Here is a 21892-nt window from a genome sequence, read left to right as displayed (position 1 = left end):
TTTTTTCTTTCAAGAGATGAAATCCTTTTGTCTTGGTCTTCCTCAGAGCTGAATTGTTTAACCTCACCTATTCACGTGCTTCAACTTACACTGCTTAACTTCTTAGAGTATTTCCTTCTAGTTAAGATCTTGGAAGTAGAGCACATAACATGTGAAATCAACTCTATCAGCATTAATATACATTTCTTCTGGTTCATGAAGCAAAGTAAAGTTGCATTAGAGTTGAACCTGATGATTGGTGGAACCTCCAAACTGTTTATAAAACAAATTGTAGCAAACCAGATCAAAGAGCAGAAGTTATGCTTTACAGTCCTGTCAATTCTGCAAAGCAAAAGAAGGTCTAAGGATGGTGAGTGTTCAAGCAGGAAGGAGATTCCACCAGGTTTTCTTCAGCTTTGTGGCCTTCTTCACTTCCCTCTGCAGTTTTTGGGTTAAGAACTTGTGGTAAGGAGCTTTGTTTTCAAGTTTCTTCATGGTCAGTTAGCTGGAAAAGTGGAATGGATGACCATGAATCTGCTTCTTAGTAGAGATGGCTTTGATATAATGTCATGTCTGACCTTCCAGTGAGGCCAGAGCTGGTTTTGAACCTGCCCTTAACTCAGAGGTAGCAGCAGATCCTGCTGCAGAACACACAAAACATAATGAACTCTGTAACTTGTCACAAGTAATGTTCTAAGTTGGACTCCATTGCTTTTTCTACAGTTTGCACCAGGCTTTCAGAGCAGCTTATTTCATGTCAGCTTGGTTTGACTGGATACTTCAGTGTTTTTGCAGGAGGAATCTCTGGGCCGTTCCCTGATTTTTGTTCTGTATCTGTTCTTTGGGGCACATCCTCTGTCATAGGCAGTATCTTGTTTGCAATGGTTGCTTACTCTTCTTCTCTTCCATACCCTGAGTTTTCCTTGGTGCTCCTACTTCTGTGGCTGTACAGTGCCTTTTTCCCTAGAAATTATCTGTTTGTTTACAGTTTAGGCAAATGTCTGCATTTCTGTGCTCTTAATTTCTTACGGTGAGCCCACCCTTTCGAGCCTGAGCTCGGAGCACCCTCCTGACACAGAGTCTGAGCAGACTGTTCTTCGTGCCAAGGTTGTAAGTGTTAATCTTGCTGCAGACTGGGGTGATAATTCATTGCTGTCACAGCAACACATGCTGAAAGTTGCTTCTTGCCAGATTTGTTGGCTATATGCTACACTAGAGAAAATTATTTCAAGAGTCTTATTGCATAGCCAGATGCTGTAGAACTCGTGCAATCAACCTCCCCTCCCCCTTTTTTATGGCTGTTCTGACTTCAGGGAGGAAAAAACTATTATACAGTGAAACACATTCCTGTGTAACACTAGTAAAGAGGTGGGTGAACTTCTGATTGTGGCTAATTTTTCTGGTTTTTCTTGTAGGTGAGTTCTGTTTTGTGTTCAGGATAAAAAGGAAGGAAGGCTTTTAAGGTAGGGTGAGGGGAATTAAACAGTGTCTCTGCTGTTTCAGTTCTGTTCTCTGCTATAGTTGGGAGCTGTGGAAGTTTTGTTTTCTTTAAGAGCATGAGTGACTAGGTTGGCTTGATTCTGAAGAACTGTAGCTTCTACCATCTGTGTCCTTAGGATCTTCCAAAAGCAGGAGAAACTCTGTGAACTCTGGATATCAGTGTATTGAGGCACTGCCATAAAGATGCTGTTTGGTTTAGTTACGACTATTTGAGCTGGGTTAGGTGCTTAGAATTTATCTCGCTTGGAATTTTAATTTTATACTTAATGCCCCAGGATGCACATCCTGTGCCTGGAGTTTATGGCTGTATCTTACAAACTCCTTGTTATTTGGGCTCACTGGAAGATGATTCTGTAAGCCACACACAGGGCACAGGTCACCACTGTTACATGGTCACATCTGTCCCTTGTGAGGCTTCCACAAGCCCTTTACATCAGTAGCTGTTTTGTCTCTGAGATGTTGTGGAGCCCTGAAGAAAATAGGTGGCTTTTTGGTACAGGATCTGAGTTCCCCAGCACAACTTAACATTTGCCCTCTTATATGTGCTGTGGAAAATTGTAAGATTTTTTTCACAAGGTGTCCATTACATTTTGTGTGCATGCTGGTGTCTGATTTCCAGAGAAGTGAGATTTACTGATTGTTTAGTCAGACATAAACTTGCTAATACACTTTTCCCAGCGTATTTCCAGCATAAATCTCATGAAGTCCAGTGGCTGGGCATTGTGTCACCAATAACTTTAATCCTCGCTTGTATTTTAAGAGAAGTTCCCACAGAATTACATTATTGTGAATGTGTTCCCATAGGTCAAAATTCAGGCAAAAATGGGGTGTTGGAGGGTTTGCTCTAATATCACCCAAACCTCGTGTGTCACACAGCCCTTCCCTGCTTTTCATTCTTTTTACCTTAATTCTTTGCAGTATTGGATTATAGGAAACGCTGCCTTGAAAATCAGGAGGAGGAAGGGCTTCTTTTAGACTTGAGCAAACCACCTCTTTGCTTGGCAGGGAGAGCTTTTCAGCACTTTCAGGTGCTCTCAAGAAGGCCTGAGGCAGTGCTCTCAAATGCTTTTTAATCCTGCTGTTAAAGCTTAAAGACCGTGTGTTTGTCCCCCAAACACTGCCCGTGTTTATAACCATAGAGACAAAGCAAGAGATCAGGACTAGAAATCTGTATTGGATCTCGTGGAATATTTTTGCTTTACTCTGTGAGATTACTGGTGATTTGCAATTGTAATACTTTCCTCCAGAATCCCCTGGTTTTGCTTTGAGCTCTTAACTGGTTTTTCAAGTGCAGTACGCCAAGGCAGTTCTGGTTTTTGCTCAGATAAAAGACTTAATAATTCACTTTATTCCTCACTTCCATGTTTTCCCTTGTTCCTCCCAACCCAACGCTGTGGTTTGTATTACCAGCCTTACATTTTTCCACATACAGGGGCTTTAAGAGCCCAAATAATTTTGTCCTGCTGAAGGGGAAGCCTGCACAGCATTTGGGAGCTGAGCAGAGAAAGGTTGGAATTCTGGGGTGTTTCTGGCCTCCACTGCCACATCTGAATGGTCTGAGGCTCAATCTCTATGTTACAGATGTTGAATTTATTCCTGGTACCATTTCTGTGAGTGCAGGAGCAGGGATTTGTTTAGAACAAATTGCCAGATGAGTTCTCTGTTCTTACCAACACTCAGATTGTGCTGTGGTTATTTTTAATAGCAAATACAATGTCTTTTTTGTGATGCCAAGCATGCACAAATGTCTGCTGTTATTTAACTTTGGTGAGGGATCTGGAGCTTTAATGTGCTGCTGTATTTAATGTTTTCCCTAACTTAAGTAAGTCTATCTTAGTTTTGGAAACTGGGATGAATCAGATCAATGGAAGAGCATGCAAAACACTATGTCTCATCTGCCAGAGAAGATTCCTTAGTATGTTGGGAGCAATAAATAATTAAAAGTTTCTGAAAACTGTTAGTGTTTGTGTAGTATGGGGAAGAACAAGGAAAGACCTTACTTCTCTCTTTCCCAGTGAGATTGCAGTTTCAGATCTTCAAGTCTAGCTGTTCCCTCCTCTTAGATTCAGTTGTTCAGTTGGGAGACAAGAAGTGTTAAGCTCAGTCTATTTGCTTGAACTGATTGATTTCAGACCTCAGTCATTTAAAGAGTTGGGGCAGAGCTTGTGGAGTCCTACCTTTTGATGATGTTTCCCTGGTGGAATGTGATGTGGTAACTTGTGAGGTTGCATCTGGAGAGAGAACTGAAATTCAGAAGGGAAGGCAGGACCCACAGATCCCCTGTTGCCGTGTGTGCCTTGGTTTGTTCAAACTTCTCCATAATTCAGTTATCTGCTTGGTATAAATTCTAGCACAACAACAGAACTTTGCAGTTTCTGTGTGGAAAGTAAGTGAACTGAAAATAATGACATGGAAAGAAGCTTGTACAATATCTACTACAAAGTGAGGGAACGTAGAAGAGTTGGAGGCAAAGCCTCTGTTTTGGGTGGGGAGATGATGAGGGAAGAGGATTTTTAATCTGCTGGTGGTTCAGGACCCCCCTGGTATAAGCAGTGGGGATATAGCAGAGAATTAACTAGTTACAAGCTACTCAAGCAGCATAGAATAAGCCAGAGTGCTGTTCAGGTGTAAATATCCCTCTGAACCTCAAATGAAATGGGATTTCAGGTTGATTCTGTCAGGGTGGTGTTTGGTGGTACAGCTGATTCTGCCACTGCAGCAGTGTGTTCTCCTGTACACCACTGTTAACATGAGGCCTTGGCACAGACACTGTTGGCCAGGTTTGATTTCCCTGAAGGATGTTGTAAAGTCAGCAGAAATTACTGTGTAGACTCAGCTCCCCATGAACACAGGTTTTTTTTCCTATGGATGGACCTTCTTGCCTTTTTGTCTTTCTTTTTTTGTTTGTTTTTGGTGTTGAAATTCGAATTTAAAACCACTTAACAAGGGAAACTTTTTCTGTCAGTCTGAAAATCAAAACCCTTTCACTTTGGAGCTGTAGCAGCATGTAAGATTTCTTGGCTGTACCAATGCTCCTTAATCTTGGAGAGAGCCTTGAAGTAGCATTATGGTGGCTGATGGGAAGCCAGTTGCAAAGGAGAACTTTTTTCTTCAATGGAGTATATCCTTAAGTCCCTCAAAAGCACTGCTCATGGTATCTAATGTCTGTTAATCATTTCTTAGGAGAAATTATGGAAATGCTACTCAATACTCTAATTTTCTACAGCTTTTCTAATTACTCCGTTGATTTTTTTGAAGCGTAGATTTGTGTCAAGAAACAATGGGGCATATTTGAATAAAATACAGAGCAATAAAACTGTAATTGGAATTCGTGTATGATCAACAAACAAAGCATTAATTTTATTAGTTTTGCCAGCAGTCTGTGTGTTTGAAGTGTGTGGTTGGTTCTCTCCTAAGGCTGTGCTTCATTAAACTTTTTGCACTGTTGTGTCTCATCTATCAGGCGATGTCTCACGTTGATTTGGTGTTTTAGATGTAGATGTATGTGTAGGTAATGAATTGAAAACAGTCCAAAAATGTGTGTAAATGATGGTTTAGTAGTTGCTTGTGGTAAAGTTTTCCCCTTTTCCATGGTATTAATCCTAACCATAAAAGAAGAAAAATGTCCCTTAGGTTGTTCAGTCAGTCTGTGTTCAGTTACTGAGTTCTGGTCCACTGAACACTCACTGCTCTGTTGTATTAGGGTTAATCATACAGTGACTTCATCTATTGTTTTACTAAAAATGCAAATAATTATTGTAAATGGGTGTAAAATTTATTTCTTTCCATCTCAGTGTCTCATGGAAGACTCCAATTGAACTTCATTTCATATCATGAGAGACCAGAACTGTATGATGAGAAAATATGTCCTGGTATTTAGCAAGCCTGTGTGAACAGTTATTTATTTCTTTTTTGTGCAGTTGCTGTTGGGCAGAGCTCAGGGTTTGGGTTGGATTTTTTTTTTTTTTTTGGTCCAATATAAACGTATTTCCAGATGTTAACTTTCGAAAGTCTCAGTTTGAATTTTGAGGTTTTATTACTTTGTTTCATTGCACAGAATATCCTTGTAGTGTATTTTTTTTTAACTTTATGGAGGGGTTTTTGTGTGCATATATGTTAAAAAAACATGCACATATAGTCATTGGTAATTTGCTTAACCTTAGGCAGGAAAATGGTAATATGAGATGCTTCAAGGTGTGTGGTATCCAGTGTAATACAGAATCTGTTCTTTCTCTGCCTTTTTAAGGCTCAGGTTCACTAATTTAATGATCAATTAAAGAGGCTTCAAGGTCTGCTGTGTTTTGTCAGAGCAGCACAGCTAAACCACATGCAAGATTTTTTTTCCATTTATTCTTTTTGGTATTTTTTTGGATATGTTCGGCTGTTGGTGTTCCCGACTTACTCTGATTAAAAGATGAATTTAGTTTGCAATAGGACTTAAAAAGCAATTTGTTCCACCAATGCATATTCCAATTTTCATTAGTATCTCTTTTCCAGTTGGGAGTCCTCAGATCTATGATTTTTGCTTTTCAAGCTGATGATTTAAATCACAAGAGTATTGTATTTATACAACTGCAGTTTTCTGTGTTCTGCTTTACAAAAAACGCGTGTGCTCTCACACCCTCTGATAAACTGTAAATTACATCTGAGTAATTCTCTTTCTGAAAGCTGTCTGCAGCTTTGCTGTACAGATGCCCTTTTGCTAAATGAAACACTACTTATCTTAATTATCAGTGTTAATGGACGTGCTGTGGGCCCAGTATTTGCTAATGTCAGGTAGAATCTAAATTATGCCTCTTTCTGCTTGACAAATGTGACAGAACTGTAGTTCTGACTGTCGTGTCTCCGTGAATCAGTGGCAGGTGCATGAGGAGTTGCTGGCAATCACCTGGAATGCATAAGCAGACTGGCTTCTTCTCTTCTTTCAAGCATCTTCTGCAGGCACTGTTATTCCTAAAATGCCACGTGCCCCTAATTTGTCAGGTGCACGTGCTCCAGAACCGATGGATGCCTTGTGGTTTGTGTGTGCATTTATCTCTTCCTAAGGGTCTCTCTGCTCTTACAGATTCTGCTTCTGTCCAAGTGTGTGATGGGAACTACTGAATGTCTGTGTCATTAATATAAATAGACATAAATAGATTCAGGCCTCTAAAAAAAAAACCTGTGTATTTTCACATTATACAAACTATTCTTGTGTAAAGATATTATTTTCAATTGAAAACTTGCAGTGTCTTCCTGGTCCTTGGTGTGTGCTTAATGTCAAGAATATATAAATTATATTCTGAAACCATCTTTACAGGAAGATGATTCAAATTCCCATTTCTTTCTTCTCAGTAGAATGGTTACACTTTTTAACACATATATATGTACGTAAGTTGTATTTTCATTTGAAAGGGAAGATTCGTATACACAGGATAGTTCTTTTCAAAATGCAGAGTTTCATAAGTGAGTGAAAGAAAAGGGAGACTCGAATGCAGTGGGCTTGAAACAGTTTTGATCTAAGAAGTTGTCACATTGACTGGGGTTCTGTTTTCCCTCTTTCTTCGTGTCATTCCTGACCCATCCTTTCTGTGCCTTTTTTCTCGTGTCACTTTTTAGTGTCCTCACTGGACTTATCTCTAACGAAAGTGCAGTGATGGATTTGCTGTATGAAAACACTTGTCTAAAGGGGTCACGTGGAGTATGAATAGATTTGATAAATCTTTTGTTTGTGAGTTTTACCTGGGAATGGTGAATGGGGAAGTCCTAATGCAGATTTTGGGTTAAACACCTGTAGGTGTTTAACACAGGGACAGTAGCACTGTCCCCCTGTTTCCCTCATCAGTTACCATGACAATCACTTGCTTGTCAGGAAATCCTGCTTTGATTAAGTCTTTTGGCACGTTAATTTCAATTATTTCATTACTGAGAAAGAAGTGCCTGGGCACAGATTCACAGGACTGATGAAAACCACTTGAACTCTCCTGTAAAGTTCCTGAAAAATGTCCCCTCTCTTAGAGAATCTTTTCTCTGCGTTCTTAATTTCTGTGTGATTAATCAAAGAATAACTGGAGTAATTTATTAACTTTGACAGGCAAATTGTCTTCTATATCAAAGTACTGTTCTAGCTCTCTGTCAGTGGACAAAATTAAATCTTTAATAGAAATCTTAAAGTCTTCACAAAAAAAAAAAGAGGTGGAAAACGTTATGTATTATGTAGCATGTTACTTTTTCTTACTTACAGACGTAAGAGCTTGTAGAGCACCTGGCAGGTGAGAGACTTGTGTTTGAATACCTCTCCCATCTGACCCGTGTAAGGGCAGGAGTTAAACCTGAAGGTGAATCCATTTGTTTCTTCTTAAAATCGGGTCTTTGTCGCTAAGATTCATAAGCAGTTTTTAGGTTAGATTAAGTTTTAAGATGTTCTTCAACACCTTTAAACGTTTTCCTTTGCTTTCTTGTGACTTGACTTCTCATACTGTAGCTTAAAGAGCATTTTGTGAGAATGTGAGGCAACGTGCATATTAAGAGTTCTGAAGTACTGTCAGAAAGATGCAGCATGGATTGAAACAGTGGCATTGTGTCCAGAGTGTTCTGTCTTGACACAGAACTGAGTAGTTCCAAGAGCTCGAATAGTTTTAGGCTTTTTTTAAAGTCGTTAAGTTCAGCTTTTGAATTACTTAAGTAAAAGCTGTGCTCATTTCGAAAGGTCACTAACAATTGGTTGGAGGTGGCCACCAGAAATGGTTCTTGGAACTGTCCAATTACTTTGTAAGATAAGTCTTTTGTGGGGTAAAGTGTCGAGGAGTTGTTCTGAGTTTGGTTGGTTTGGGGGTTTTTTTGTACTTTTTCACACTCTCCTGAAGGTATTTACAAGGAGACTCAGGATTTGCTGTATTTGGTAGCGTGAAGGCAGGTGGGCATTTATCTCACCAGGACTGGGCAGCACTTCAGCTGAAATACTGTCTTCCCTTTCCATCTCTCATGTTTTAATAGAGACTTCAGAATTTTTATGAAACCTAATCAATTCAGAAAGAAACTGATGTTTACACAGATTGTATAATTCCTACATTATGCTTTCATGCTTCATATCAAGGAAGGGGCTCTTGGTTTAGGTCCTGAAAATAGTGATTTCTGAACTTAATTGTATTTTAACTCTTTCATCTACAACCCTCCCAACATCTTCCTTTGGAACATAGAGGTTAGGTGGGACAGGCTTCTCTTCAAAACATGCCAAAAATGGAAGTGCCTTGGGTTTGTTTTATTCCATCCTTTGAAGAGAAAGGAAAATAGGAAGAAAGATGTGTTGTTGATATTATGAAATAGACCTCCACCGTAATTAACAGCCTGGGAGTTCTTCTGCTTGCTTTTCTTATCCCTGTGTTGCGAAACCTTGCTGTCCTGCTGGGATTTCTTTTTGGAATGCAGAGGTGTGTTCTAGCTAAAAGCATGTGCTTTGCCTAATAAGCTTTCCTAGCCATTGAGCCCAGCTGGCTGCTGCAGTCTGCATTTGTTTGGTCGTAACTAATTTTTATAACCGTGCTTTAAATTAAACTAATGCTTTTTGCATTAAATGACAAACCCCGCACAATGTCCATAAATGAAACCGAACACTATAATCTACTAATTTTTGTTTGCAATGTGCAGCTTTATATAATCAAGCAGCCTACTAAAAGGAATAATGCTGGTAGGATGTGAATGGTGCTGAACTAAAGGGATCAGCCTTTGTTGGAGAGAACATCTACGTTGAGTTAATGCTTTAGCACCTCCCCTCATGAATACAGGACAGGAATGAAGAGAGCAGGGTCTGGCTGGTCAGCACAAAATGTTCTTGTCAAATCTTGGTGTCTTTTGCTGTAGGTGGTGATGAATTTCATCAATGTGTAGCCCTTTGATGGAGTCTCCTGGTGGGTTAATTTTCAGGGTTGCTGCAGTCATGCAGCTACCTCTTGAAGTTGATAAAACTTCCAAGTACTCAAATTCTCTGAAATTCAGTCGTGTCTTTTCAGTTCGATCCAAATTGTGGATGAACAGAGTCAATGTTAGGGGGTGAAACATGGAACAGAAATTTTGTTTCAAAATAGTCATGAATCACTGTGTGCAAGTCTACAACAGTGACTCTGGAATTGTTGTGCAAGTTTGTTCTTCCTGTATTTGTGGAAAGTAATGTTTTTCTTCTGACTTTATGCTGAATACGAACATTTCTCATATAACTAGTCAAATATACAAATTTCTGGTGACTTCTCTCTTTGTTCCAGCAGAGTTTTTTAATAAGATGCAGCAGCTGCTTGGATGTTAAATAAAAAAAAAACACCCTAAACCCATAACAACAATAATAAAACCACCACCACCACCAAAATCTCTGTAACCCTGTTTTGATATTTCTTCTCACAGTACTTAGGGCAGTTTCTTTCTTCTCGTGAATTCACATAGTTCAAAGGTGCTCTGAGTAGAAACTTCTCCCTTTGCTCGGAGGGTGAGTCACATCTGACCTGCACATAAATGCTCTCCTGTTCTCCTCTTCATTGTAGGCAGCAGCCTGAGCTGGGTCAGGGGGAAGATTTGAATCTCTTTGCTGTTTCTCCGTGTTCCTTTTCAAAGAATTGCATTACAGTGAGGCTCTAGACCTTTTTTTTTTTTTCTTTACACAAATGTCAGTGGACAGATTTAGGGCCTGAATGTCAACTCCATTCACTTACAGGTTTGCCTCATGTTTGTTAAACTGTGACTGTTCAGAATCACAGTAAATTTTTTGGAGTCAAAATTACTGATAATGACACCTCAAAAAGACACAGATAATTGCATTTGTAATTACACTATTAAAAAGGGGCAAACTCTTGCATGTGACCTAATAAAAAAGCCAACAACAAACACAACTTCCCCTTCTAGCACTCCTTTAGCTAATATAATTCAGAAATATGTCTGTTTAGGTCTTCTGAACTAGGCAATGACACTAATACATGAACTGTGATCTGTTAATGGCCTACAGGCAGCTGTGAGAAGGGAAAATATAGATTTTTACTTAACGCTCCTGATTAGTACATTAAAGAAAAAAACAAACCAATGAAGTTTTGCTGAGTGTTTGGATATTGCTGGGAATAAAACAGAGTCTGAGAAGATCTCCTCAGATGTAGTCAACAAACTGCAGTGAGGATAGAAACAAAAACTCCTGCAGGGTTGTCATCCTACACTTCTCTGGGAAAGGTTATAGCTGAAACTTTGTTAAATCAAGTAATAACCAAGTGGTGTGTTTAGCAGTCCTGACATTAGTGGGGCAGGTTGGTTCTATTTTGGTGATCCCAAATTTCTCGGAAAGCACCTGTTCCCCAAGGCCCGCTGAACAACAGGAGCTAGAATTTCCAGTGCCCTCATCTTGAGAGGCAATCACAGTTTACCAGAACCCCCAGTTCATTCTTCTGGGAGGGAGGGTAAAATGCACTCATTTTGCAGAACAAGTTAATGTTCTAAATACATCACGAAGTGTTAAAACATATTAGTTGGCTGTACATTCTGTGGATAAAGCCAGAAGCTCTCTGCTAAGAATCTATCGCCCACTTCCCTGCACACTTTGTGATTAATGATTATTCTGTGGGACTCCAGCAATTAGCAAACTCTAAATGGATAAAGGAGTAAATTTTTGGCATGAAAATGCTTATTTCCCAGTTGATTTTTTTTTCCTGATGATATTTTCATTCATATTACCAATGTGAGAAATCTAGGCTCCTTTTCTCTTCCAGAACATATTTTATGTTCATATTGCTTTAATAATGTTTTTTCTATGCTGACCTGCCTGTCTTTAGAGTTTAGAATATCCATCTGTCTGACTCTTTTTTTCTAAAGGGTGAATTGCAGTCCTGACCACCTCTGTCTTATCTCCATAACTTTAGGCTTGCAAATGTGCACGAAAGTTGTCTAGTGAATGAAAGACGTTGTATTTAGCTGTAGTGACATGAATTATTAATTTGTTTTGTACTGAGGTATGAGGAAATACAAAGCTTCAGCTTAACTGGATATCAAAGCATATTCTGTGCAAGCACACTGAGAATTTGCTTTCAGTCTCTGGCAGTAACATACAGGTTGGCTTGGAGTATTCCTGGACATAAACATGCCCTCAGATGCTGATGTCTTAATATCACAAGTGGAACTAGGCAAGCAACATTTCTAGTTTGTCCATTATAGTTTCATTTTCATTGAATAGAGTCACGGAATGGTTTGGGTTGGAAGAGAACTTAAAGCTCATCTCGTTCCACCTCCCTGCCATGGGCAGGGGCACCTCCCAGTATCCCAAATTGCTCCAAGCCCCGTCCAGCCTGGCCTTGGATACTTCCAGGGATGGGGCAACATTTTAGGCAATTTCATGCTTCATCTGGTGATGGCACTGTTGTTTGAGGGTGCACTTGTTCCATGATGGAGACATGTTCCATGGTTTAGACTGAGGGGTTAATGGTCTTTTCTGTGTCACCACATTTTTATGGCCTATTTTTAAGAGGAAATATTCTGTTTTGTAATGGTTTTTTCTTGTAGACGCTGTGAAAGGACTAGAACTTGTCTTCAGCTCCTGTTAGACAAAGAGGAACTTTTGTTCTTATGGCAAGAAGAGTTTGCCTTTTTTGTTCTGTTATCATCATTGAAACCCACAGTCGTCAGAGTTGTAAGCAGTGGGGTTTAATTTCTGTACTACACGTTGGCTTGTTTTGCTACAGTAAATATAAAAATGTCATGTATAAGAACTCAAATAAGTTTTGACAATATGGTGCATAACTCACTGGAAGCTTTTAAAAGCAGAAATGTTTTCAACCAGACCAGTGCTTTTTGGTTCCGCTCAACAATGGATCTGCCCTATTCAGTGTGGTATTGAGGTTTTTTACATCATAGATTGACTTGGGTTGGAAAGGGCCTTAGAGATCAAATAGTCACTAATAGATGTCCTCTGTCACTGTTACTGTTCATTTTCCACTAGTTGTCTTTTTTCCTGTGAGTTTTTGTCCCATAAATAAGTCACACCATGGAGAATCTGTGCTGTAGCATCATCCCATCCATCTTTCCTACTAGAGGAATTGCTCTGACTTTGATGGGGACTAATTAAATTCCCATATTTTCATGGACATCTCAGAGTAGTTAAAAGAAAAGATAGCTGGATTATCTGTGCTTTTTGAAATGAGCCTGTAGGATTTGTTAGGACTTTGATCCTATGTGTATCCTGGAGTTTCTTATTTCTTTTCTTTCTGTAAGGAAGCTGTCTGGAGTCTTTCCATCGAAGTCCTGTGGCAAACTTCCCAAGAACATACCTGGTTTCATATGAAGAACCCCTTTTTTTAGTTTTATGCAGGGCAAAATGCAATCTCTGCAGCATGGGCCGGGTTTAATAAGACTCTCTTGCAGCTTCAGGCAGGTTTGGCTGTTCAGCTTATTCCTTGAATTGTTTCCCAAGTCGTGTGCTCACGGATGAGATCGATCCCTTACCTAATGGGACATTTAAAAACACTTCCACGCTTTGCTGAGGTGAAGGAATGGATTCTGTGCTAGATCTGAGCCCACACTGCTGCGGTCTTGGCAAGCCCCTTGCTCTCATGTGGAATTCGCTGCTGCAGTGGTGCATTGCAGGAAATAGATAAAAATCAGCACATACAAGGTATCAGTGCAATATATATATCCAGGGAAAGAGCCATGCATTTGAACCTTAAGCAGCTTATGTGTTTTCACAAGGCAAATAGCCTTCCCACTGTTAAAAGGATCTCACTATAGGACATGTGCTTTAGTTTGAATAAGATCCACTATTTAAATGGTTTAAAAACACAATAGGCCCTTAAATGCATCTTTTATAGAGTACTCGAGAAATCATTTAGGTTTGTAAATGCTGGTGGTGGGGATGAGCACCTACTAAAGGAGAAGCAAATAAGCACTCTCAGCATAGTCATTTGAATTCCAGAGAATTGCTTTGTTCTTGTTGAAATACAACTTTTTACTACTGTGGCTGTATATGGGAAAAGCAAAATTACATTTTTAGAGTATCCTCCTATTTTCTCGTAGCTCACGTTGTCTGTCTTTTAAATTGTGCAGCTCTTCCTCCCAAGTTTCATTTCAGCCTTGAACCTGTTGTGGAATTTCGTGTAAAACAAAAATTGGAAAAAATTAAAAAAAAAAAAATTAATCTGATTTACTGTTCATCTCTTGACATGACCCATCATCCACAGTAAGGAGAGCAGGGATGAAATCTGGAGAGAGAGTTGGAGTGATACCTACTCTGTATTTCTGTTTCACTACAAGATATAATTCTGTACTTGTAGATTGACTTGCAGTGCTATCTTGAGAAGAGCTCTTGAACCAAAGTTATGTTTTCAGAGCTTGGATAGACTTTGGCTGCCACGTGATTCTCATTTAATAACATGTCTTCGTTTCAGAGCGAATGCAGAAAAACATGCTCAAAATTGTACATACGTGCAATCCCTCTCTGAAAGGAGAAAGTTTCCTCAAGTTGCTTTCTAGCATGTTCAGTTCCTCTTTCACAGTTTTTTCACTTACAGGCAGAAGTAGGGCTCACTGGAATCAGCAGCAAGCTGCTCACATGGTCATAATGGTATATTTTTATTTACTCCATTTGAGAACTGTGATGTTATTTAACAACTTGGGCTATTTCATCTTTAATTATAAATTGTGATATATGTCTCCAAACTTCAAACAGATGGTCAGAGCCAAGTGTCCTGTTCAGACTTGGAGAGCAGTGTAGATAGACATCTTCTCTCTGCCTTTTTTTTTTTGGGCTGCTGCTGTCTAAAGAAACATTTAGAATAACCCAGTTTAAGAAGTTACCTGCACTTGGCTTTAGGTTTGGTTTTTTTTTTTTAAGGTAACTTTCTGAACACTTAATTCTGTACCTAATGCACAGTTTTGCTTGTGCTAATAAAAGCTTTACTAATACTCCTTAGTGGGTCTGAAAATAAAATTGACAATATTGAGGGCGTGTTCTTTTAAAAGCATAATTGACATTTCTAATCGGACAGTATCATAATTAAGACTCGGTTGCAGGAAGTGAGTGAACAATACCTAAGTTGATTTTTTTAATTATTTAAAGCTGATGTGTCAGAGCAGTGCACTGACTCAGAGTCACTCTGAATCATCCTATCAGCGTGTGGAGGAGTGATTTATACACCATACCATGGAGAACTGGAGAATCAATTACCTCTTTTTGTTTCTTCAAACCTGAAAGCATGGCTTTGAAGTTTTAATTATTTCAGTTTCTGGAATATCCCCTCCCCTGTGCTGATGGCTGATGGATTTGTGGCAGACCAGCCTCAGGAAGTAAATGTAGAATAACGAGTGATGGAAGTGTTGTGAGACAGATTTGACCTAAATTTGTTACTCTTGAGGTACAAAGTACTCGAGAGTAATAGATCCTGTCAGCTGTGCTTTAATACTGACTTTCTCCTCCCACAAGGCAGAAGAAACTCCACTGTTGAAGTAGCCATGGGGTCTCCACCTTGAGCAGGGAAAGAAGCAGTGGTGGGTTATGTGACCTTTTGTGATTCTGTCCTCTCTGCTTCTGAAAAATGGGCTAAGGGAAGCACACTGTTCATCACTCAACATGAGCTGCTCTGGCTGCTTTACATCTGGACAAGAATTGGTTGCAACAGGAATGGATAAGAATTAAAATAAAACTCTGTGCCCAGGCTGTGATCTAAACACAGCAAGGGGAATGGAAGAGGCAAAATGGACAGAGGGGATTGACTGTACCTGAAATGTGAATATTAAGGCCTGGAACTCTGGAGGGAATGGTTGAGTTTTCCTTCAATGTCTTGATCTTGGCCCAGTGAGGGAATTTGCACTTCATATCTGAAAAGTTTCAGTCTTGGACTCTTCTGGTTTAGGTACAGACATGCAGGCAGAATTCCCCACATGCAGCTGTATGCTCTGGGTAGGCATATTTAGAGCTGTCCATTGAACACCTTCTTCTGTGTAGACTGAGATTAAAGTTCTTTCTGAAGAGTTAGGCGTGGTTTAGAGCTGAAAAATTAAATGTACTTTAAGTAATGATTATACCATATTAAAAAAAAAACAAAACCAACTTTCTCTTCTTGTTTCTGTTGTGTCTAAACTTCCTTTTACACAAAAGCTTGCTTTAAAAAGTGAGGAAATAGAATCAGATTTGTATTGGGAAGCTTTTTCTTTTTAATATTGTGAATTTGTACCTGATCAGACACTTGCAGGGATCCATAACTAGTATGTTTGTTTTAAGACTGCCTTAAGAATCTGCTTCTTTTGATTACTTGTGAACTTGTACAGTGTGGCAACACCTTCCTTATGATCTTTTAACCTCCCAAGCCTCCCACTGTCTTGTTAGTGTTACCTAGATCATCTTTTCCCCTGAACCTTTGTGGTGAATGTGGTTTGCAGACTGTGAAAGGTAGGAGGTCTCCGGCTTATGAGCTTGTAGCTAAAAACTGCTCTGTTCTGGAAGTGCTTTGATATATTTAGTGTGAGCATAAGAGGCAGGACTCCAAAGTACCACAGTGGAAAACTTGTAAAAAGTTTTTTTTCCTCTCATGTACAGTTAAATAAAAGTTGAGCTTCTAAAGCTACTCCTAAAATAGCTGGAAATATGGGGGGATAGTTTGCAATAGCTCAGGTCACTGGAATTCCTCTTACTTTCTCTGCACTGTTTGCTTTGTAGGGATAGTTTATTTCCATTGCCTTTCATTGGTTGGAGGAGCCAGAGGTTGAAACAGGTTTGTGGGGTTTTGGAGCAACTGATGCTCCTGTCCAGTGTGACTTTCTTGCTTTAGGTGGAGCCTGAGCTGGCCCAGGGCAGGAGCTGTTGGACAGAGAAGTGCGAGGCCGAAACACCAGCGGGATGTGTTCATTTTCCCCACTGCTGTTTTGATGGAAGGATGGTAAAATAGTAATAAGCTGTTCTGACAATTTGGGAAGACTTGGAGTGCCAGCAGTCTGGTTTTTGACCTACTGATGCCTGCTGCTTTGTTTTTTAGCTCATTTCATCATGGCTGTTAGCAGCATGAAGAGCAGTGTTTTAGGGGTGGACTCCTGACTTGTCTTACAGGCGATGACAACTAATTCCCTCGTGTGTGTTGTGCACTAGTGTTTACACCCTCATTTGCTGGGCTGTGTAAACCTTCTTTATAGGGGGTACAGAACTGCTGCTGAGGGTCTGGGCCTGTGAGTTACCCCTGGTAGCAATAAAGGAGGTCAGTAGAGGGAATTGGGATATCTAACAGTTGGACTTGATGAGCCTTGTGGGTCCCTTCCAACTCAGCAGATTCTGTGATGTTGTTCATTCTCTCAGAACTATCAGAAGTGCCATTCTTTCCATTTTTCTATCATTTAAAAAGCTGATTTTCATCTTCCAGAAGGGAAACGCTCAGGGCCTCTTCTGGTTTCTGTGTGTGGTTTGTTGGAATATCAGAGCAAAATTAAAGGGTATAGGTTCAGTATGGACTGAAGGAAGGCTGGCTGGGGACATAAAGTGAGGGATTGAGTGTTGGGAGAGAGAGAATAGGGTGAAAGATGGAGAGTGGGGTACTTGAGGGTGAGAAGAAGACCAGGAGAGAAGGGAGTAGAGAGCAGAATAATAATGGGAGAGGGTGTGGAGGAAGAGAGAGACTACATTTATGACTTAGGATAAGGAAAGGATGTTCTTGCATCTTCGAGGACATACCACAGAGAAGGAATGACTGAGAAGGTTGATTCTGCAGCTGAGATGCTGCCTGACTTCCCTAAAGCATCCAGACCCGTTAGAAAGACCCAACTTGCATTTAAAAAAGTTATCTTGTGTCAAAGCAAGCTTGTGACTTTGTGGATCCAAGTAATTCCGATTACTCATTTGCAGTATTCTGTTTCATCTTAGATTGTAGCCTCAAGAGATGTGAGCAGGGGTGGGAGTATTATGAAACAAAGTAATTTGATTATTTGGGGTGGGGTGAGAGGGTGGCAGCTTTGTTTTAACTTAGCAAATTGTTTAAAAGCAGGGACAGATGAAAAGGAGACAGCTAATCTGGTTTAGAATAGCCACGATGCCTTTTGATATTGATTTCTTTCCTCACTCTGTCGTCTTTTAACCTCATTTTCTTACAATTTTAGAAAAACCATCTTGAACCATACTGAACAAATAGAGGATATGGATAAAATAGCTTCCTTTAAAGAAGTGATTGAACTTCTTTTTAACTTACCACTAGATTTCTTTTTTTTTATGTTCTTCAGTTTATCTTAATTTTTCCTTGCAATAAAAACTCTTAAGATATGAATTTTCTGCCTTTCAGCCTAAAATGATCAGCTTTTACATGCTTGTTATGTCATCTGTTTACAATACATTTAATGCTAAAAGATTTATTTTTAGCTGGCTCAGTAAAATAACTGGTTGCAGGAGTTGTTGTTGTCATAGCAGCAATCTTAACAGATAGGCTGAGCCTATTTAGCTTTTGCAGCCAAAGAGCGGCCGTTAGGCAACAGTTTGACAGTTCTGCAGCATTTTTCTAAAGATGGAAATTGTGGTGGTGGTGAATTTTTTTTGGCCCTACTTTAAAATATTTCTTTCTGTAGGTGTGTGGAGTTCGATTCAACATTTTCCCCTGACAACTTAGGAGAACTTTGAATACACAACATGTGAGATTTCAGGATTTAAGTCTTAATTTGTAGAAGCTTTAAAATAATTTACATGGTGCAACATATTGCAAGCTGCTTTGATGATTTTTTTTTTTTTTTTTTTTAAAGCCAGAAGTATTCTGAGAGAAAAATGCCAGACTAGAGAACAGGATTGTGCATCATTTATTCTGCACTAATTTTAAGTCGTGGCAGACTGGGCAAATATTACTGAAGAAGTTTGTGGGCTGTTTTTGATGAAATGCACTGCCTGGGTTAGATGATAGCTTAGGATTTTAGTGATTTAATTCTTATTTTTAATATGAAGAGAAAAGGGTTACTTCTGTATTGACAAGCAAATAAATAGTAATTTCAGATTAGTCTGTAAAATGAGGTGTATCTCTATATGTTCTCTGTAGCTCTGAGCTGTTACAGAAGTTCAGTTACTCTTAAACATATGTCTGAATGCAACTAATTTTGTCTGAGATGAAAAATGAATTTACTGTGAATGAATTTCTCCTGTCTGTATCTTCCAGTCAGATGGTATTGGACCTGAATTATTGTTATTGGTGTGGTTGAGCAAAAGACTTATCCTCAAACTCTCTCCAATCTTTTGCTAGACGGAGTACTTTTAAAAATAATTTGTTGAAGTTTAATGCTGGGAGAAGGGTTTGGGTGTTGTTGGCTTAGGGTGCTTCAAATACGATTAAGAGTCAGAAAGTGTATTTAACCTTCTAATTACTTTTTTGTTCTTAAGGCCTACTTGTTAAAATGTATTGTTATCACAGACTGACACGTCAGGCACATGTGCTTATAAATTTCCAGTGAATCACAGCAACTTTCATCACCCACCTCCCCAGTCTGGGTTGTTTTGGGGAATTGTCAGCACGTCGTGTTCCTCTCAGACTGGTTCAAAGCCAGTCTGAGAGTGGCAAAGGCGACTTCTGTAACTCTGACTGGTGTGGATTTGATGCTGTGCCACTGTTTTGTGGACCAGTATGGAGTAACCTAATGGCTGGATCTGGCAGCATTTCCCAGCAGATAAATGGAATGTCATAAACCCACGTGCATTTTACTGTTCAAGTTGTGTCACAGCTTTTGAGTGGATCGAGGAGGTCGGTGCTGTGAAAACAGTTCTTGCTGTGGTTCCACCACCCAAATTCCTGCCTTGTCACCCCTTTTCCCTCTCTACTGGGTGGCTTTCCCTGGGCTCTGGTGTTCATCTGAATCTTCTCCATCTCCCCAGTCCCCCTAAATTTGCTAACTTGACCAAAGCTTAGTGTGAGTCTGTCTTTACCTCCCAGGTTGGCAGCTGAACCAACTCAGCCAAGGGACCCATTGCTGCAGGGTAGGGGCTGTGAGTGGGGGACAGTTCCGAAGACCTGAGCAAGAGCAGGTGGATCCAGACCTCACTCCCCTGGTTATCAGCATCCTGGTGGGATTTTATCCCATGCTACACTAGCCATAGTGCCCAGAGGTTTTGTACCAGCAGGAATGTCTGTGGGGCACAGGATGAGCTTGGTGGAGGAACTGGAACAGTTCAGTCACAGAGGAGCAGCAGGTTCATTTCACACACATCTTTCTCCTGGCTTGTACGTGGCTTTGCAGGTCATTCTGCTGATACATGGTTGGTGTGGGAGCAGGAATGCCCATGTGGAGTGAGGACACAGTAGAATTATTGGTGTATTTTAGCAGCAGTGTCTGCTAACCCTGCTTGAAGTGTTCATTAACTACGGGCTGAGAGCTGTGAGCGAGTTGACTGTCGTCTGCTCCTAACGAGTTCCCTATCAAGGTTTGGGAATGTTTTGGACAAAGGGAAGAGTTTTTTCTGTTGATATGTCCAATTGGTGGTTTTCTCATGTGGGGATAATAACTGTTTCCCCGCTGGTCTGCAGCATTCCGAAGGCACCGAGTGAAAGGTGGCAGGGAGATCTGCGTCCAGAGAGCGCGACTGGGAAACGAGTTTCTGTCACTCACGTTCTGTGTCTGTTTTGCCATTTCAGGCAAAGTCGTGCATTTGTCATATGTGTGGTGCCCACCTGAACAGACTCCACTCTTGCCTCTACTGTGTCTTCTTTGGCTGTTTTACAAAGAAACATATTCACGAGCACGCGAAGACAAAGCGACACAATTTAGGTAAGTTCTCACCCTGCTGAACCCGCTGGTGCTTTGTAAGTCCCTGTGTTATCCCCGTCAGTTCCAGGCCAATAAGGTGACATTTCCTTGTAGCTACCTTGTTAGGCAGGGAGATAATTTTATTGGTGCTTTGGGTTAGTTTAGTGGCGTTATTTTAAACTTGGTGCATGAGCTTTTATTGCATCACTGTTTTTTGTTCACAGCTTAAAACCTGAGTTATTACTCTTTAGTACCTTTTATTTATGAATTAACATCATGTATAGGGAAAATTAGTAAAAATGTGAGGAGGCAGAGGGTTGGGGTTTTTTTTCTTTAAGTGTTAAAAATGGTGGGTTTAGTGCCTGGAACTAGAACATTTATTTCAGTAAACTTTATTTTCAGGAGGTCATGTTCACTTTTTTTCTTGCTGAGGAAAAAACAGTCATTCTGATCACAAAGAAGACTAATCAAGTAGCAATCAGAATTATTTAAACTTTTGAAGTTTTGGAGTTTTGTTGAGGTTTTTTTTCTTCATTTTTCTGTGTTGTCTTTTTTCCAGTGGGGTCAACAACCTAAGTAATAAGAAAGCAGTTTAATTGATATGGAGTACCTTTCCCTCAACCATCTCAAACTTTGGTAAAATGCCAGCAAGTTCTTCTGTTCTGTCAGCTTTGGTGCTACGTAACATTCAAAACCAAAAGCATTCAGTTTTGTTTTAAATTACCTATTGTCTATAGTTTAGAACATTTTAGAGTTATAATGCAAAATCCGGATAATTTTATCTTAAAATTCCAGTTGCATCAATATGGATGTGCACGATTTTGCTTGGTGTGCAACTAAATTTTTCTTCAAATTAAAGTACATTATTGTTTGTAGTGATATAAGAAACAGGGGAGAAAAAAGGCATTACATCATGACATAAATTTTCTTTTGACCAGTGTGGCCACCATTCTTAATTTAAGTTATCCTAAGTGCTTATGGAACAAACTGCCTTTATTTTCCATGAAGACAGAGATACTCCAGAAGGCCAACAGTGCTGTCTGTGTACTCTGTGCTTGAGAAACGGGTGTGTAAATTTGCTATTTATGGAAAAGATGATTTAAACCAGCAGATCGTTATAGTTTCTTCCTCCATATGTGTCGAGAAAGGAAAAAAATTAGACTCCATAGTGGTATAGTTTAAATTTGTGAATGTCTTGAAAAACAGAATACTGGCAAATAGTACTGAATGTCCATAATGGTGTGGCTGGGAGCACTGGGGCTGTTCAGCTCCCAGGAGAGATGGCTCAGGGAACCTCAGCAGTGGGGCAAATATCTGAAAGAGTGACTAAAAAAGGTGGGATCGGGCTCTTTTTAGCCATGTCTGGTGATTGTACAAGAGGCAGTGAGGACAAAATAAAATACTGGAGACTCTGATCATCACACGACATGTTTTTACTGTGAGGGTGAGCAAGGGCTGGAGCAAGTTGCCCCGAGAGGTTGTGGAGTGCCAATCCTTGAATATTATTTGGAAGCTGGACGTGGGCCTGGGCAGCCTCTCTGGATGGCCCTGCTGGAGCAGGGGCTGGACAAGGTGACCTCAAAGGTCCCTGCCAACCTCAACTGTTCTTTCAAAACTGAGAAAAACCAACCCAACCCTGTATGCCATCTTTTTATAGCTTTTCTGAGAGTTTAATTTCAAAGAGCTTTAAAAGTCAGTTCATTAGAGGAAATTATTTTGGAAGCTTTAC

At 39.9% G+C, this 21892-nt stretch overlaps 1 protein-coding gene across 3 annotated transcripts in view; it reads left to right on the top strand.

The window, feature by feature from the left end:
- Positions 1-20051: 20051 nt before the first annotated feature.
- The window catches only part of USP22 (ubiquitin specific peptidase 22), a 63421-nt gene continuing 61580 nt past the window's right edge, over positions 20052-21892 (top strand). For 2 of the 3 annotated variants that reach the window (XM_029957891.1, XM_029957890.1), the window contains exon 1: positions 20052-20184. In XM_029957891.1, the coding sequence (XP_029813751.1) occupies positions 20073-20184 (112 nt within the window). In that variant the 5' untranslated portion in view covers positions 20052-20072. The remainder of the gene's footprint in view (positions 20185-21892) is intronic. The other variant, XM_018067259.1, reaches the window with a different exon arrangement.

The sequence above is a fragment of the Manacus vitellinus genome, unplaced genomic scaffold (assembly GCF_001715985.3).
Source record: "Manacus vitellinus isolate BGI_N305 unplaced genomic scaffold, ASM171598v3 scaffold_12_pilon, whole genome shotgun sequence".
In the NCBI taxonomy this organism is placed as follows: domain Eukaryota; kingdom Metazoa; phylum Chordata; class Aves; order Passeriformes; family Pipridae; genus Manacus; species Manacus vitellinus.
The sequence above is the reverse complement of the archived record's forward strand: the minus strand, read 5'-3'. Positions and strand labels throughout refer to the sequence as shown.